The sequence below is a fragment of the Ictidomys tridecemlineatus genome, chromosome 4 (genome assembly GCF_052094955.1).
Source record: "Ictidomys tridecemlineatus isolate mIctTri1 chromosome 4, mIctTri1.hap1, whole genome shotgun sequence".
NCBI classification, from domain to species: Eukaryota; Metazoa; Chordata; class Mammalia; order Rodentia; family Sciuridae; genus Ictidomys; species Ictidomys tridecemlineatus.
In genome coordinates, this window is record NC_135480.1 from 109,298,370 (window position 1) to 109,313,128 (window position 14,759).

General features: G+C 37.3%; 3 protein-coding genes across 4 annotated transcripts in view; 1 reads left to right on the forward strand and 2 right to left on the reverse strand.

The window, feature by feature from the left end:
* Positions 1-427, reverse strand: part of LOC144376699 (uncharacterized) — a 38,676-nt gene extending 38,249 nt beyond the window's left edge. The window contains exon 1 of the mRNA XM_078044961.1: positions 222-427. Coding sequence (XP_077901087.1) covers positions 222-427 — 206 coding nt within the window. The remainder of the gene's footprint in view (positions 1-221) is intronic.
* On the forward strand, positions 134-12,140 carry Hyls1 (HYLS1 centriolar and ciliogenesis associated). Of its 2 annotated transcripts, none has more exons than XM_005330765.4 (4): positions 134-289; positions 2,907-2,965; positions 8,083-8,205; positions 10,814-12,140. In XM_005330765.4, the coding sequence occupies exons 3-4, from the start codon at positions 8,192-8,194 to the stop codon at positions 11,739-11,741; spliced, it is 942 nt and encodes a 313-aa protein (XP_005330822.1). In that variant the 5' UTR covers positions 134-289; positions 2,907-2,965; positions 8,083-8,191; the 3' UTR covers positions 11,742-12,140. The 2 variants fall into 2 exon arrangements, with proteins under 2 accessions (XP_005330822.1, XP_021585825.1); XM_021730150.3 differs by having other exon boundaries at positions 150-243.
* On the reverse strand, positions 3,187-13,951 carry Pus3 (pseudouridine synthase 3). The gene is made up of 4 exons (XM_005330766.5): positions 13,847-13,951; positions 7,168-7,554; positions 6,488-7,053; positions 3,187-5,786 (listed from the first exon to the last, which is right to left on the reverse strand). The coding sequence occupies exons 2-4, from the start codon at positions 7,540-7,542 to the stop codon at positions 5,288-5,290; spliced, it is 1,440 nt and encodes a 479-aa protein (XP_005330823.1). The 5' UTR covers positions 7,543-7,554; positions 13,847-13,951; the 3' UTR covers positions 3,187-5,287.
* Positions 13,952-14,759: the final 808 nt, after the last annotated feature.

Consider the following 14,759-nt stretch of genomic DNA (forward strand, 5'->3'; position numbering starts at 1 on the left):
CCGGGCTTCCTCGCGCCTGTGCTAGACGACCGAGAGAAAATATGCACCAATCATAAGGCAGATATGGAGTACGAATCGTCCTCAAGGCCAATAAGAGAGCTGGTAGGCGGGGCGGAGGGCGCGGGTTCGCTCCCGGGGTTTAAACCTCCAAAGCCAGACGGTTAACGGCTTAGGTGGGTGCGTGGGTGGATAGTACGCCTGCGCGAGACCGGAGCACTAACCGAAATCTGCGGGGCTCTTCTGGTAGGGCAGCCCGAGGCGGGGCAAGTTTCGGACGTCGGTGAGGCGGGTGAGCTGGGCCGAGGCTGAGAGCCATAGGGGCTGGGGGATGCTCGCCCGCTACTGCGGGAGCCAGTGCTTCTTTTTCCTCCTTTAGACTCTTACGGAATTGCAGATTCCCTCTCCTTTTCCTGGAGCGCCGTCCCATAGCCTGGCGTTCTTAACGAATCCTAATTGTGTGTTTCCTAAGGCGCTGTAACCCGTACTGTTCAGTGCACAGGGCAACTGCAGGCCCTCCAGGTCACAAAGTGTGCCTGCTGATCGTGCGACGCTGCCCGCCCTTCGGTCGGTCGCCTGTGAGCTAGTGCACCGAGCCCTGGGGGAGTTGGTTCCTTTCTCCTGGGAAGGAACCGAGCTCCTGGAGCCCCTCCCGGCCAGCTGGTTTCGACTGTTGTCTTTGTTGTTCTAAAGAGCAGACAGGAAAAAATAAAAATAATTTTAAAAATAAAGAGCAGACAGATCTTCTTACCTTCGAGTTACACTTTTTGTGGACTTCTGGAACTGACCATATCAGAAAGGTGTTTGCCTAATGAGTTAGGAGGTAGTCTTATCCCAAAATGAAAATAAACCCTTTCTTACTGTAAAATTACATATAATTAATAATGCAAATTTTAAAGAAACTACATATCCTTTTCAATATCCAGCGCTGTAAGAGTGAAAAAATAAGCCCCACCCCACCTCACCCCCGCCATACTCCCTATGTTAGGGGTAATTGATTTTACTAGAGGGCAGTTTTATCATCTTGATTTAGGATTTACCATAATTTCTAAGACATAGTCCACTTCCAGGAATTTATTCTAAGGAGATACATCAGACAGAAATGTAGACTTGTATATGTACATGTTTTTAGAAGTAAATAAGCAATATTAAGTACACAAAGATGAGAAAGAAAATAAGTCCATCAGCCACAAAAAATCATCAAATAAAAAACACTATTTCATTATATTTACATTGTTATCCTTATTGAAATGTCATTGCTTTGGTTACCATGAATACATAGATTATGTCTTATTCAGTCAATGCCGTATTCAGAACATGTTTCTATGCCATTGTAGATGTGCATTACCATTTTTAATGAATGAATGGTACAGCTGTATTGTACCATATATTTAGCCAGTCCCCTAATGATGTTTGTTTCCAATTTCTTCATGATCATAAAATAGTGTGTTACTGGTCGCTTGTACATATGCAGGTTTGCATTTTTATCCAGTGTTAACTTAGAATAAATTGCTGAAAGCAGATAAGGGTTTTTTTAAGTATTTTTTTTTAGTTGTAGTTGGACACAACACCTTTATTTTATTTATTTTTTTGTGGTGTGAGGATCAAACCTAGGGCCTCACATGTGCTAGGCCAGCGCTCTTCCGATAAACTACAACCCCAGCCCAGCAGATTAATTTTGAAGTGATTATTTCTTCACACTGTCAGCACTGAATATTGGGGGGGAACTTCAGTCTAAAAAGATATCTTAATTTGATTATTAATGAGGCTAAACATTGTGTTTTAGTCATAATATTTTTGGCAAATATCTTTTCCCTATTATTTTACTGATGTGTACTTTTTAATAATTTTAATTATTGATTTTAAACATATTACAAGTGCTTTCCTCAGTTTGTTGTCTCTTTGACCTTCTTATGGTGGTATTTGCTTTAAGATAGGATGTTTTAATACTTTCATTCTTTAAGTTGTCTGCTTACCTCCCCTGTGGTAGAGGAATTTTGTTATAACTCTGCAGTAGACTCCTTATAATGCTTAGAATCTATGGACTCAGCTCCTCTATCTGCATTTAAAATCCTTCCTCCTGTAAAATCCTTTCAATTTTAACTAGCTAAACCTGGGACAGTGAGTCACTTGAGATTTTTGAAAAAATTTATATTGTTAGATATTTTGGTCAAAACTATCCTATTTATCTACAAAATATAAGTTGCTCTAGCAAGTTTCCCCTCTAATAGAAAAGATTGCTGTGTCTTAATATTAGAAAAGATTGATGACCTGTGGACCTTATTAAAGTTAGCATCTCAGTGTTTGCAAACATCTTTCTTCACATGTTCGATGATAAATGAATGTGATGTAATTTAAACACAAAGAAAACACACATAATACAGTTACATATGCCATCTTTTAAAAAATCTCCTGGCTTTAGTATCAGAAATCCTCCCAGTCCAGGGTCCCACAAATCACTAAGGATTATCTCATTTAAACTCAAGAACTTTTGATATAATTCTTTCCATTCTAAAAACAGATATCATAGTTTGCTTTCTTCTAACACTCAGTGAGTCCTTTCTATGGATCAGATTTGATTTTGTACAAACACTGCCTCCAATAACAAGTAATTTGGCAAAGGTACATTTGGGGGCCTTTCATTTGCTCCCTCTGTTATGACTGTCCTGACTTCTTCCTGTGGTAACTATCTAAAATGAGGTTAGTAAATAATTACATTTCCATATTTGATAATCTGGTCAATCTTGAAACGATTTTACTTAAAATCTGATCCTGATTCTCTCTTTGCTTCTATATAATCTCCTAGCATATAACTTTTAGCAAGTGCTTTTTGTCATTACATATCATGGTTTTAGAGTCTTTTTTTTTTTAAGATGAGGAATGATTTAAACTCTCTTTTCCTTTTCTAGGTTTTTGTTGTTGTTGTTAACGTGAATAATAATGCCAATCAAGATACATTTGAAATAAGGTAAGAAACTGAAAAAAAGTAATCGATTTGTTTTTACATGTTTAAGTAAGGGTAATCTACCATGCTCAGTGATTACACTAAAAACAAGATCTTTACATCAAAATTAAATGGCAAAGGAATAATATTTTAGGAACATTCAGATCATTGTGAAGTGTTGGTTCATCAGATCCCCCAAATTGACAGAGATTCAATATCCAGAAGACATAGATCATACAGTTGGCTATTTTAAATAAATTTATTCTGTATCACTATCTTGCCATTTTAAAATGTAAATACATTCTGGTTCCTTCTCTGCTAGGATGCAAGTCCATCACAATGTACCTCCTCACTTGAATGTTCCACAGGATCATCTCACTTTTCTTAGGCTATTTTATTTCTTAACCCCAGAACTTTTTCAGTAGTCTTATTTCTGTAATACACCTCCTACTGAGCTTCTGTAGCACTAATGAAGTCAGTTCTATGTACATATCAGTATTATTTCTAATGGCCCCATGAGTTTCATATATTAACCAGCAGTTATAATATTTTAAGGGTCACTTAACAACTATGTTTTGAGAACAAAGCCCCACTTCATTTTCTTATCTCAGTATGTAGTAATACCAGCTACTCTTTTGTTCAGATCTGAACCTATAACACTATCCTAAAAGCCTTCCTACTTTTTAACACTACATTCACTCAGAGTCCTACTGCTGCCTTTTTAACCTCAAATTTATCTTCTTTCCATCCCTTATTATTCCTAATACAGATCTATTCTGTCATCTATTGCCTCAATTATTCCAGTAGCCTCACTGGTCTCTCTAGCCTCAGTCTTGCCTTTTTTCAATTCACAGTATACCTAGAGCAGTGCTTTTGCTACATAGATCTGTCTAGCTTTATTTTTTTTCCCCAATCTAAGATTTTTAAGGAAGGCCTACAAAGGTCTACAGATATGACCGATGCCTGCCTTTCTAAACCATGTTTTTGCCATACTGAGGTACAGTTTCCTGAATATATATGCTATAATCTCTAACCTTTATACAGATTGCATCTTCTGAGTTAAGACAGTTAAAGCTCTGGTTCTTTATCCTAAAATTTAGCTTGAGTGTCTTCTCTTTAAATTTATTTATTTATTTATTTTTTTGGTACATAAGATTTATACATAATAGTGAGATTCATTATGCCATATTAGTACATGCACATTACATAATGTAACCAATCTCATTACCTTTCCTTTCCCTCCCCCCCTCCCCCTGGAGGGATTTGGGAAGTACTGGGGAATTAAATCTACCAAATTATGCTGTTTATGTAAGAATATACCACAATGAATCCCATTTATATATATAATGCACTAATTAAAATAATAAAGACTAATAGAGCAAGTGTTTTTTACATTTAAGACTTGTTGAAAAGAATACTAGAACAGACCATTTGTGTCTCATAGAGCCTAAAGTAGTATTTACTCTGCCATCCTCCCCAAAAAAAGTTTGGCAACTTCTACACTAGATTTATAGGCCTCATAGAAAAAGGTCTTGTGCCATATTTAAGTAAACCAATTTATCTAATTCTTAACTGACTAAATTTGTTATTTTTTAATGTCTTAAAAAATAAAGCTGTTGGGCTGGGATTGTGGCTCAGCAGTAGAGCGCTTGCCTAGCACGTGCAAGGCCCTGGGTTCACTACTCAGCACCACATTTAAAAAATAAAAAATAAAAAAAAGATATTGTGTTCAACTACAACTAAAAAAAAAATAAAAATTTTAAAAATATAAAATAAAGCTATGAAAATTCAGATTAGTAAAAATCTCATTTATCTTGAAAAAGAGCAGCAAAATGAACTAAACACAGGATCAGGTTTTAATGAATTTGTACATAAGGCACAGGTTTCCAGGTGTACATAAATTACAGTTCTTTACCCCTTCTAGTACTGAGAATTGAACGCTGGGATGCTTTACCCCTGAACTATATTCCCAATCCTTTATAATTTTTAAAATTTTTTCATACAAGTTTTTGCCAAATTGCCAAAGCTGGCCTCAAACTTGCAGTCCTTCTGCCTCAGCCTCCTCCTGAGTGTACAAGTATGTGCCACCATGCCTAGCTACAAATGACTTTTGCTTCTTTCATCTCTTAATCCTTTTGGACAGGGATGATAGCCTCTGAACTTTTTCCTGTTTAAACCAGAACTTCCTTAAGAACTTCCTTTCTTTTTTTCGCCCCCTACCCCTAAAAAAGCTGATAATCAGAACTACTAAGACTTCTTGAATTTTTTTTTTTTCCTTTAAATTTCATTTCTACTGCCTACCACTAGCTGGTTGTCGCTTCTTAGGTCCTGGCAAGTTATCTATGATTAAATGATGCTTTTAATTTCTGCATCTACACAGACCCTCTTGGTTGGTTTCTCCAAAACAGTAGTCTCTTCCTCTAGTGTGTCATTACAGTCCCTTTTGGCTTTTGTTTCTTTATGGAATAAATGTGGGTGTTCAATGCGTCCTCTGCGTACAAAATGCTGGATCCGGGATTCCAAACCTTGGCATTTAGGACGGTCCATGAGGGGTCTATATGTGCGCATTTTCACTCCTTCTACAAAGGCACTGGTCTGCTTTATGATAGAGGGCTTAATGTTTCTCCACTCTATTGCTCCATCCATCTTTGGTCCCGTCCCATAGGGTAATTCAACCGAGTCCAGTCCTTGTAGCATACTATATAATATCTGAGTTTTCACAGCATGATTAGCCCACAGTTGTTGCAGGTGAGTAACATTGTACTCCTGAACCTCCTGATCATAGATCCACGTGATATTTTCAAACTTACAGTCGTATAAGACTAGAGGAAATTCTATAGCCATACTAGAGAAAAAGAGAAGAAACAGTGTGAGAATCCATAGCAGCCACTTTTTAAAAATGGTCCTTTTTTAAAAAACTGAGGTTTGCTTTAGCTAAAAAGTAAGGGAAGACTACAGGTATCAATATTGAGGATCTAGTAGCTAAGAAAATACAATATTATCTTATCCTGAAAATTTTATTATAATTTTAAAAAGAAAAAAAAAGCAACAAACCATGGATCAATTTGGTCTATATTTGGTAAATGTCAGTAAAGAGGTGAGTTGACACTGCAGTAAAATCCAAAACAGCTCACAGTATTATCCAAATTTGTTAATTTGGCATTCTATAGCCTGGGAATGAATTACTAGTATCTGACCTCAACTTGTTCTCAAAAGTACAGTACCATGACTATTTAGTAATACAAAATAATCCAGATATAATGTATCCGTGCTTTAATTTCTCCAGTAACTAATAGTAGTGCCTATTAACAACAAATTCAAAAGCAAAAAAGATGTGGGAATGAATATTCAGGAGTTAAGAGGCCTGCTCCAAATACCTGTTTCCTTACTAATAGAATAAAACAATGAGAAAATTAGAATATATTCCCACATGTTCACAACATTCTACAAATTAGATTAAGAGCTTCCTGAAATCAAAATCAGTAACTTGGTTATTTAGACAATCTTGGGGGAGGGGGCATGCTAATTTGGTTTGGTTTAACTTACCTATATTGAGGTTTCTGGGGATTTCTCTCTATGTTCAGCAATTCATCAATAATCTCTGGCTTCTCCAATCCTTGGCCAATAAGAAAAAGGATAGCCATCATACAGCGGACTTGATGATAAAGGAATGCCTGGCCAATCACTTCAAATTGACATAACTGGAAAGGTTCTTGCCATCTCTCCTCACCCATGCTTTGGCTCACTAGCTGTACTTGAGCAGACAGAATCGTCCTCTGAAAATTAATAACTCCATTGGCTACATCCATTTTACACAAATTCCTGAAATCATGGGTGCCAACATACTTCTGAGCTGCGAAATTCATTGTTAAAATATCTAAATCAGCACGAGGGAAAAAATAGCGGTAAGTCCGCTCAAGACAGCTAAACCTGGCACTGAAACTAGGTTCCACAGGGGCCCAGGCCAGTACACGGATGTCTGGAGGAAGCACCCGATTGAGAATGTGGGTGTAACGGATCTCTTTCGCAGCATCATTGGCTTCATCTTTTAAATTAGGGTCCTCTGAATCACTGCCCCTTAGAAACCGAGAACGTAGGTCAAGAGAAATCACCTATGGAATTAAAAAAATATACTGTATTTTAGAGATACAGATAATCTCAATACTCCATGTACACCTAGATACCTTGGTATTAGTTGCTTTGAGAAATAGTATACTGGCCCTTACCTGTCCAAAGGCACTAACTCCTTTGTCTGTTCGCCCACACCGGTGATAGTTGGAAGTCTGTCTGCTTTCTACTAGTCGAGTCTTGGTTAAAGCCTCAAATAATTTCTCTTCAATGGTATTGTTTGTGTTTTCCTGACTAGCAAAGCCCTGGTATCCCCAGCCCAAATAAGCTATTCTTAGGGCCACATGTCTTTTGCCATGAGCACTGAAGTCAAATGCACGCTTAGCTTTTCCAGATCCTGAAGAATCTTCTTTAATAGTTGAGTCTTTAATGTTGTCCTGTTCTTTCTTAAGTCTTTGCACCTCCTGCTCCAATTCTTGTACTCTTTGTAGGAGTTTCTCAATCTGGTTTCTATCTGTGTCATTTTCAGCCATGATATGACGACCCTAGGAATAAACAAACAGTACTGAAAAGAGAGCAAAGGGATAAAACAATGTCAGCACTAGTTCCTTTGGTGATGTCAATCCTTATGGTGGAACAGCAACTAAGATTTAATCTGATGCCCAAAGAGTATATATAGGCTTTGCTTGCCCAGAGATATAAGCACTGGTTTAATTACTATGGGCTGATTATTCATGGATATTATTCTTTTATGTAATATCTGGCCAACTGACAGGGGAAAAGAGAATATATTCACCTATTAAGGGTTTTTTTTTTTAATTATTTAAAATTTGGGGGGGAAATACTGATTTCACTTCTTTTTTCTTCATTAACAGATGACTGATGACTCATTACTGATATGTTTTTCTCTATGACATTTTCTGTTGATTTCCCATTATTATCCAACTTTTCTGATCATATGATTTCTTTACTTGGGCTATTTACAACTACTTCTGAGTTTCTAATGGTTTCTAGTACTTCAGATAAAATAAGTGATTTGTATGTTTTATCAGCTATAATATTCTGTTTTAAAGGTGGCACAAAATAAGCTAGCCTAATTGAAGAAATATTATCAGTTATTACATTTCACATTGGAAGGACAACCTGGAGACAAGATTCTATTGCTTTCATTAAGCATTCCTCATGGCAGAAAAAAGGTAATTAACCATTACTGACCTTTTATTAAGCCAAATTTAATGTATATTTTCTGATAAAAGATTGCTATACCTCTGGCACAGTTACAAGAGTCAGTCTGATGTAATTTAGATGTCAGTGCTGAAATTTCTATATATTTCAATAATCTGAGGGCAAATATACTGCATTCTTAATCCATTTTGTCCTGTCATACCATATTGGAACACCTATAAAACCACAATATATAATATATAACTTAATTATATAATTACAATAGCTATAATATTAATATACATAAGCTGCGGATTATTACTTCCTATCTATTCTAATATATTTGTGTAAATTTTGTTGAAATAGTCAGACTTGAAAATTTTTAATTTTAATGGGTTGAGATTGGGACAGTCCTATACAATCTGATTGATGGTTGGTTATTCTAAAAGTTGACTGGTAATTAAGCTAGGTTCTGCCCTTTGATGAGTAGATTAAACGTAAAAAGCGAAACAAATAGAAGTAACAACATAGAATAATTTTTTCTTATAATACTGGAGGAAGAAAAGGCATTTTTAGGTAAAATGCTATAAAAACCAAGAAACTAGAAAATCAAAATGTGACTACTAAAAATAAAAATTATTGCCAGCAAGGCAATCAATTAATAAAAGGGGGAGCTGAGGTTGTGGCTCAGTGGTAGAGCGAATGCCTAGTACATGCAAGGCGCTGGGTTCAATCCTCAGCACCACATAGAAAAGGTATTGTGTCCAACTAGAAAAAAAAAAAAGGAATGATGGTAAAGGTCTAAATTCTTTAGTATATATAAGTACTTCATTAATAATGTAGTCACTTTTAACAAAAAGACAATAAGAAAAAAAATCCAACAACTGAGAGGTAAATGGACAAAGACCAACCATTTCATATAAAAAGCTCAGGTTTACTCACATTAAATAAATTCAAAATATATGAGAAGTTCTCACAGAACTGACTATAAGGATGACAAAGTTTGCTAGTCCACTTTGGAGAGAGGTAGGAGAACAAAGATCTAATATATTATTGATACAGCTTCTTTAAAAGATGAGCTAAATATTTTGACAACAGCTATCAAATTTGGACACATTATCTTTTGACCCACCTCTTCCATGTCTAGAAATTTAACCTACACAGTATTTTAAAAGTTGCAAGATATTCATTGTAACAATAGTTTTTTCTCACATTTATTGTTGGTGCATTGTAGTTGTACATAATGATGGGATTTGTTGTTACACATTCATATTTGCACGCAATGTAAACAATATAATTTGGCCAGCATCACTCCCCAGAACCTCCTATAACATTAAGTTACCATGAACCTAAATAAATTATGTCAATAAGGGTCCAACTAAATTATGGAATGTCCATACATTAGAATTCAATGCAACTTTAAACAAAATGAAGTAAAACTACGTGTGCTGTTAATAGCTGGATCACTGCTATTACCTTTAAGCTTCAGAAGTTTCCAACTGTGTTGCTATATAGCATTAAAAAAGTACATGTGAATATGTATATCTAGAGAAATTAAAACTGAAGCTGGGCATGGTGGTGAGGCGCCTGTAGTCTCAGGACTCAGGAGGCTGAGGCAGGAGGATCACAAGTTGAACACCAGCCTCAGCAATTTAGTGAGGGCCTAAGTAACTTAGTGAGACCTTGTCTCTAAATAAAATACAAAGCAGGACTGGAGATGTGGCTCAATGGTTAAAGGCCCCTGAGTTCAATCCCTAGTACTAAAAAAAAGAAAGAAACTAAAAACCGTCTTTGAGAGAGAAACCTGGTCAGGAAGGGAAAATTATTTAAAATTATCATAAACCATTTTTCAATTTTGAAAAAAGAAATAGTGGGGCACAAAAACTAGTGGGCAATAGATAACCTACCTTGGATCTTGGCCATTTGATTTAAATACTAAAAGTTTTATCTGTGGCATGGTACTAGAATGAACAGATTTACCTTGGCTACTGAAGATGCTTTAAAATTACTGAAGGACAGGGAGTATTATGCCTACATACATATATGTGTGTAAGTGTAATAACATAGTACTGCTTTTTGATGGTTTTTAGATTCGGTCACTTTTAGGGCTCAAAGCAAGGACTCAGTCTGAAGCCAGACTGCTGGAGTTAGAATTCCAGCTCTGCTACTTATTAGCTGTGTAACTTTAGGCAAGTTACTGAATTTCTCTACCTCATGTTACTCATCTACATAAAAGAACTAATCCTGTGATTGTGAGGATTACATGAATTAACAAATGTTAAATGCCAGGAACACAGTATATCCACTAGACATGTTACATGATATGCACTAAACAGTATGCCCCAAATATAGTCTCAAGCTTTTTCTTATGTCAGAACTCTCTTATCTTGTCGTAAGTGCTACTAAGTATGGCAAGGGAGTAGAAAGCCAGGAGTAGAAATGAAAGCAGAAAATAGATTCTGTAGAGTTGAATTAATGCCCCTCTAAACTATTCTGACAGTTTAATTCTCTACTTATTATATTTATAGTTACCTTAGCCATTCTTTTTCCATTTGACTCTGTAAAATTGAGATAACAAGTATGATAGCTTGTGAGCTAGGAATTTATCAGAAGACTGACCAATGTTATTATCTCTTGCAGACAGTCCTACAGTGTAGGGGAAGCAATGGAGGAACTTGTAGGACCAAATGGACAAAAATGGGCAAATATGGATCCAGAAGAACGAATGTTAGCAGCTGCTACCGCATTTACCCATATCTGTGCAGGGCAGGGGGAGGGAGATGTCAGGAGAGAAGTCCAATGTAGCCAGTATGATCCCTACAGTAAAGCTTCAGTAACCCCAGGGAAGCGACCTGCTTTTCCTGTACAACTGCAGTACTCACAGATAGAAAGTCATGCCACATCAGAAACGGTCTCAGAGGCTTCCCAAAGACTCCGAAAGCCAGTAATGAAGAGAAAGGTGCTTCGTAGAAAGCCAGGAGGAGAAGTATTAGTGACAGATGAGTCAATTATCAGTGAATCAGAATCTGGTGGAGAAACTGATCTGGATCTCTGGGACTTAAGACAAAGGTTGATGAATCTGCAGTTCCAGGAAGACAGGGAATCCTCAATTGATACTTCACAAAATGTTAATCTACCACATGAGTACCAAGGAATTTCACAAGATCAGCTCATTTGTTATCTTCAAAGAGAAGAAATGGGCCCTCCAGCTTATGAACAAGATCTGATTGTTGCCAGCAGACCCAAGTCCTTTATTCTCCCAAGGCTGGACCAGTTAAACCGAAACCGGGGCAAGATAGACCGGGTAGCCCGATATTTTGAGTACAAAAGAGACTGGGACTTAATGCGGTTACCTGGTGAAGATCATAGGAAGGAGTTACGCTGGGGTGTCCGAGAACACATGCTTTCCCAAGCAGAACCCCAATCCAAGCCTCAGCATGTATATGTTCCAAACAATTATCTAGTACCAACTGAGAAAAAAAGATCTGCCCTTCGTTGGGGTGTTCGCTGTGACCTTGCAAATGGTGTCATGCCCAGGAAGCTTCCCTTCCCTCTTTCTCCTTCTTAAAGTCTTTTTTCTTGTTTCTCCTTCCACAGGATTGTTTAGGATAACCTGCTTCTTTGTATCTCCTTTTAAATAGAAACGACTTGAAAAGCCCACAGAACACTGTATAGAATAAGAACTTCACCCATCATTGGTAGAAAAACCAGGTGGGGAGGTATAGCTTTATATCACATAGGTATTAAACATCACTTAACTTTCAATTTACCACTCAAGGGCAGCAATTGCATGAGAATATCAATGCTAGAGAAAGAAAACCTACCTTTTCTTTGTATTTTGTCAATTTAGTAAGCACCAATTTCTGTTCAATAACCTTTCCTTGAGGCAGTGTGGATTGTGGTGTTCTAATGTGTTTTTAAAGTTGGTGGGCATTAAGCTTATCTATTAAAGAATTTTGGAAATTCATGAGCTTGAACCTTATTTTATGAAGTATTCTCAAGTAAGACCCTAGACCTTACTCACCATCTAAAATAAAAGCCAAAAAAAAAAAGAAGCTTGCCTTTATAGTCCTAAAGGGCTGGAGACGGGTAATGGCATAGATAACCCCATTATTAAATTCTAGTAAATACAGGTACTTTTAAATAGATGCCCTAAAACAGTTATAATGACACAGTATCCTAACCCAAGTTTTCAGGAATTATTTCAATTAGATATTGTTCTGGAATACCATGCTTAAAATTTTATATTTTTTATAATTTTTAAATTTTCTTTGGAATTATGCCTGTCATTTGAAGACTATTTCTACTCTCAATAGAACTTCAAAGTACACCTGGAATCAGATTTAAATATCAAAGTGAATCTGTTCAGATCAAATAAAAATTGTGCTCATCTTATATTGGAACTTAGTTCTTATTTCTTATTCAATGAAGAATATCTAAAATGTGGAAGTTGTCAGTTTTAGCACTTGAGGCCTGAAGGGTGACAGCAGAAAGGAAGAAAATATTTAATAATAATAAAATGGCCCTGACCACTATCTGCTAAAACGCATTCTGCATATTTCAGACTACATGATACATTTGCCCAGTTCCATTATTAGACACTTCCTGACTCAGATACAGGTAGAATATATCTACTGCAAATAAAAACTGCAAACTCCAACAATACTAGGTTTCTTGTTAAATATGACATTAGAATGTCACAGAAGGTAATGGAAAAAATGCAAACAAGTAAAGCAAACCTACAGCAGCATCTTAGTCATACACAAGCAAAGCACTGCAGGGGGTGAGTGGGGGAACACCTAAAACAACTCTGGGTAATGGGATTAAAGGTAACTCAGTTTTTCAAAACTAAAAATTATAGGGTGATGTTTCTCTAGAAAGTAATTTACCTTTATCAAAAAATTTCCAAAGTAACTAGACAGGCAAGTGGTCATTAAGCAGATTTATGGTAAAAAAGTTCTTGAGCCCCAGACTCAATTCTTGACTAAGTCTAGAGCTTTTTCCAGTACACCACACCCTTCTGAGAGTGAAATATAGCAGTTCCCAGGCAGATGTAACACGTGGAAGGGGTGCGTAAATTACCATAAAGGAGATTCTTGGGTGCGCTTGTCATGAATAGCCACCATCAGGCGTTCAATACCTTTTAGAAATTCATAAAGGGATCTTAATCTTGAAAACAAGAACAAGTGGAATGGCAGAAACACCATTCCTCGTGATAAAACAATGGGAGTTGTTTTATCTAACGGGAGTTCGAAGAAAAGCCCAAAGGATTAGGGGACATGGAGGACGATCACTTAATACTTAAAAGCAAGTGTGGTGTATAAAGCAAACCCCCAAATAACGTGAAAATTTCCACGACTCCCTCCCATCCCAGTAGTATACTACTGGGCTTCCAACTTCTGTTTACTTTTTGAGCAAACAATTCCACTAGTGCAATAAAGAGTCCACGGTCCCTCTAAACTCAAGACCCTACGGATGGGACTTTCTGCCAGGAACTCCATAAATACAAGATATACAAAAAAAGATCCTAAACCTAGTCCCATTTCTAACACCAACGCCTTCCCGAAGAGTATGGGAAAATGCAAAAATGAGAAAACACCCTACAGCTGTGCGTCCCCTTGCTCCTACCCGGTTAGAACCCAAAAAGCAACCCACCACACAGCCCACGCTCACCTTCCGGCCGTCGGCCGCGAGCCCTCAGCGAGACCGGAAGCTGTCACTTTTCACCGCCTACGTGCGCTGAGGCCTCATGGGAGGTGCCGCCGCGGATGTGGGAAATGTAGTTCTAGGGCCCGGGTGCGGCTCAACACCAAAATCACCTCCGAGGAAGATTTTTAAAGCAGCCACCGTTTTTCCACCCCGACAAGGCATCATACGGAGCCTATTGTATACAAGAATAAAAGGAGGAATTCTAGTGCTGCGCTAAAACAGTAAATAAGAGGTGAATTTCAAATGTCTGCTCTCCTTTTACGAAAACTGAGACTGCAAATCTTGGCCCGATTTTGTATCTTTTTAACTAGCAGATAGTTATCCGTGAGAAAGTATTTACTATTGCATTCGAAGTGTAAAGGCTAAAAAGGAATATTGTAAACCTCAAAACAAACGTCTGAAAAGCCCTGACACTGACGGAACAGAGCTTGGGGGTGCTACTTCAGCACCAAGGAGAGATCATGAAGACAGTTTTGTTTGTGGTTTTTTGTGAATTTACCCCCAGTTCCAGAGATGCCGACCCAATGCTCGAAATTCCAGTGGAAACTGGGGAGCACGGGGTGGGACGGAGACCTGTTTTTTTTTTTTTTTTTTTTTTTTTTTTTTTTTTTTTTTTTGTCCAATTTAGCAGTCGCTAGTTCAAGGATTTATTCTGGATTATGCAAATACCTGTGGCCAGTTAAGGTTGTACCTAACTAAAGGAAAGACGTTTCCTCGGGGTTGCTTTAACAAAGGACATCTCGGAATAAAAATCAAATTAGGTCGGTATCGGGGAACTTTACAGTTCTCTAGAGCAGGGAGTTGAACTCTGCAACTTCAGCATTCGAGCTCATTCATTCAGGTCAAACCCATTTTGTCCCTCTACTTTCCCATGCGA